The following is a 4,253-nucleotide window of genomic DNA, read 5'->3' on the forward strand; positions in this document are numbered from 1 at the left end:
ATATGAGGGAAAGTCTCATTATTCTTTAGAGATTGAGAGATATCCCAATACTCTTGCTCAATTACTGTTCTTTTTTCTTTTTGTAATTTTTGTCTTTTTGCTTAAGATTGTCTTACATATAGTGGATGAAGCTTCTGTGAGAGAGACATTCTTTTCTGAGTAGATACTACTTCCAAAAAAGGCAAATAACAATAACTAAGACTAAGCCAATATAAGACTAACATAAGTGAATCTCACTCTCTGTGCTAAGGATCTATCAGCAGAGGCCAATGGCAAGATTGATGTTATGTCACACAAGTGATTTTATTATCATTATCATTATTATTATTATTATTATTATTATTATTATTATTATTATTATTGGATAAGCAGAACCTATAAACATACAAAAAGATGAGATTGTGGAGTGTTTAAATAATACTCTTTGTTTTAAATGTTCCAAGTTACCTTCATCTATGAAGATTTCACATTAAAATTTTACATCTTGACATAGAAAGAATTCCAGGGCAACATATTCAATCATTTTATCTTTCTAACCCTCAGATATTGGTTTCTTCCCATGCAGTATCTTTCTCAGGGCTATCTTTACTTCCTTATTCCTCAAAGTATAGATCAAAGGGTTCAGCATTGGTCCTACCAAGTTCATCAGAATTTGTACTACAGTTCCCAGCATGGGGTTTGGTGTAGGCTGTAGGTATACAGTGATTATAGGTCCATAGGCACAGAGGATAGCAATGAGATGGGCGCTGCAGGTGGAGAAGGCACGCTGACGCCCCTCAGTTGAATGAATTCTCAAGATGGAGACTGTGATTCGAGTATAGGATACAAGAATCAGGAGAAAGCAGACAAGAGACACTAGACCAACGTTAGTGAAGCTCACTCTCTGTGCTAAGGAGGTATCACCAGAGGCCAATGGCAAGATGGCTGGTATGTCACAGAAGAAGTGATCTACTTCATTGGGACCACAGTAAGGCAAAGTGAAGGTGAGGGAAGTTAAGACACTGGAATGGAGGCATCCTAGTAGCCATGTGCCCACAGCTAGTGCCACACAGATCCTAGAATTCATGATGACTGAGTACCGTAGAGGGTGACAAATGGCAGCAAAGCGGTCATAGGCCATCACTGTATACAAAAAGCACTCGATGCTCCCAAGGAAATGAAAGAAGAAGAGCTGAGAGACACAGTCTTGGTAGGAGATAAGTCTGCTCAGCCCCATGAGGTAAAGGAGCATTTTTGGACAGGTCACAGAAGAGAAACCCATATCAAATATGGACAAATTCCCGAGGAAAAAGTACATGGGTGTATGAAGGCGGGTAGAGGAAATAACAGCCATGAGGATAGACACATTTCCCACCAGGGTGCAGGTATAGAAGGGCAGGAATAACACAAAAAGCATAGTCTCCAAGCCCTCTGTGTGTGGGATTCCCAGGAGGATGAACTCAGTCACCACTGAGCAGTTTTTTATCTCCATGAGAGGCAGCTCTAAGAGAGGAAGAAGAAGCAGGGGTGGTGGAGAATGTCTTGGCTCAGTATCCACAGGGTGCACATGACAAGAAAATGAAATGCAACCGGCAGTGTTTTGACTCTATGCCACAGAAAGATCGTTTGTGATCCAATTTACAAAAACGCTTGCTATAGCCAACTGAATGTTTCGTCCACGAAATAGTTTTGCTGTATTGATTCCAAATACAGATGTTTCTCGTTAAGTTAACCCTGAGTGAAGATCACATTTGAGAAAGTAAGGACAATATCCACATAAATATATGCTGTTCCTTCACCATAGTGGAGAGATATCAAGCCTCAAAATAATTAAAACATTTTTTCACATCACTAGAGTTAGGAACTACAATTTCAACACCGTTGTATTTGCAATTCATGATTAAAAACAGCCTTAGACTTTACCCCTTTGTTCATGAAGCAAGATTAACTCATTACTACTAGACAACTCAAAACAGGTTTATTTAATCTCAGCTCATTTAATTCTCACAGAATGATCTGCTTTGGATATGGAACAAAGTAAATATTAAAGTATTGGATAGGACAAGCAACTCAGCTAAATACAGGTTAATGGCAGAAATTAAAATCTAAATTTTTTTTTTTTTTTTAGATATCAGTCTTTCCAATGTATGACATCTTTGATGGCTTTGTTCATATTGCTGCACCTGTTGGACCAGACAAAAATATTATTTCTGTTCTTGCTCCCTTAGCAAACAATGAAAGATTAATGTCTCTTTCTGACTTTCACACAAGCACATGTGCACATACACATGATTGTGAAGTCTAGGAGTGCATTATGTCACATTATAACTTTACCCCTGGTGGAAAGTATAATACTGGTCATTATTAAGTGCTGAGAAATTAAAGCTCTCAAGTTAAAATAGATCAGTGCCTAGAAAACCTAGATAAATTGATTTTCTTTACAAATATTTATGTGAAAGATCAGATAGCTATCTTCCTAAATAACCTTGTAAAGCAGTTGATACTATCTACCTGTGCTTTTACTACATTCCACTAAGTATTTACTTACTTGGCCCTCATAACTGGAAAACACTTTCTATTGTTTTACATAGAAAAAAAAAGAAAGAAAGAGAGAGAGAAAGAGAGAGAGAGAGAGAACAAAGAAAAGGAATAGGCTACAAACAAGAGCCACACATATATTTATAATACCCATTCCTAATATCTGTCATCCATTTAATAGAAATGCAAATAAAGCTACCTAGATACAGGCTTTATTGGGAATTTATATTTTATTAAGCGTTTTGAATCAAGCACAAATTCTTTGTAAAAGGAAATATTAAGAATAGTATTTGTGAGCGGATGTGCAAGCAAGATTGAAAAAATAGAAAACAATTGCTATGTTGTATTTTTATCAGTGAATGTTTCTATACATTCTGAATTCTGAGATCATTTGTAAACAAGCATTTTAAATTCTCTTCTATGGATAACATGTACTATGAGCAGATATGAACATGATGCTTAGATGACTTACCAGAAGGAAGTTTTCTCTATAAGCTTCTGTCCATTGGTCTTTCTATGACTGTTAATTCACATTGAAATTGGAGATCTTTGGAAAAACCACTGAGGGATCTCTCATGTTCACTAAAGCTCTTATTAGCCAAGCAACAGGGACAGTGACAAAATAAATGAATGTACCTCCATCTTCGACAAAAATGTCTTCCAGGCAACTTCATTATTTTATCATATATGGAAATTTAAATATTCTTGGAGTCCTTTAAAGCCCTTCAGAACCAGAGAATGCATGTTATTCCAAGAGGTATCTGGACAAAAAGAATAATCAGATACTAGTAAGAATCCAACTAAGATATTTCTAAGAATGCCTCATTTAGTGGCATTACTTTGAAATTGTTTTAAATAATAACATGAAAGTAAAAATGGTAGAGCCATATCCAGACATTCTATTTCCATGACTGACCTGGGAAGAAAGAAAAATACAATGGCTATAATTCAGTCTGGGACCCATATAGATATCACCCCTCAGCATAACTACCTACTATTAGGTTGTCAAATGTCAGCCATATACCTCAGTCTTTTTCAAATGTCCAATTCCAAATATTTTAGTCTACAATTTTCATACTTCTTGCTCTGGACTCAATTGGGTTTCCAAAAGTATAAGCATAAATAAAATACCTCAAAACACTAGGTCATCTTGTTGAGAGGGAACTTGATTAAAGTTAAGGTTATAAGGGTGATTGATCCAAAAGAAGCAATGTTCTTATATACAAGGAAGAACCCCCCAGATTACTTTTTCTCTCATTTCTCACTCTGTGTTTCACCACCCGAGGATACGGTGATAACATGGCTGTGCCAGTTTCCTAAACCAATCCTAATGCAAGCCTTCACATTATCTTGGATGGTTGTATATGCCCAGTGTTTGTGGCAGGCCTTCATAATAATAGCAGACAAAAATATTCTAATTTTTATTAGCTTGATTTGGAAATATAGCTCCAATTTCTGATTTCCAGATAAACATGCTTTTCAACTGTAAAAAAAAAAAAAAAAAAAAAAAAAAGTGACTTCCAAAAGCAGAAGTAGATCTCCACATGACTTTTCCAGAATTAAGTATTTATACACATTAGTCAAAATATGTTAAAATCTGCAATAAATAAGAAAATTTGCTGTAAACTTAACCCTCTTTTGCATGAATTTCATATATTTATAATCTGATCTTTTTTGAAAAAACACAAACTTCATATTCTCAAACAACTGAAAATAAATAAAACATAAGATATTGA

General features: G+C 35.5%; 1 protein-coding gene across 1 annotated transcript; it reads right to left on the reverse strand.

Annotated features, from left to right (window-relative positions):
- Nucleotides 1-409: 409 nt before the first annotated feature.
- LOC117702124 (olfactory receptor 10D3) lies at nucleotides 410-1,471 on the reverse strand. Its single transcript, XM_034493431.2, has one exon. The coding sequence runs from the start codon at nucleotides 1,469-1,471 to the stop codon at nucleotides 533-535; it is 939 nt and encodes a 312-aa protein (XP_034349322.1). The 3' UTR covers nucleotides 410-532.
- Between the last annotated feature and the right edge of the window lie 2,782 nt (nucleotides 1,472-4,253).

This window comes from Arvicanthis niloticus, unplaced genomic scaffold, assembly GCF_011762505.2.
Source record: "Arvicanthis niloticus isolate mArvNil1 unplaced genomic scaffold, mArvNil1.pat.X pat_scaffold_481_arrow_ctg1, whole genome shotgun sequence".
NCBI lineage: Eukaryota > Metazoa > Chordata > Mammalia > Rodentia > Muridae > Arvicanthis > Arvicanthis niloticus.

What these genes read in the sequence shown, in the direction of transcription:
- LOC117702124 (XM_034493431.2), bottom strand. Translation starts at nt 1,471, where the DNA reads ATGGAGATAAAAAACTGCTCAGTGGTGACTGAGTTCATCCTCCTGGGA.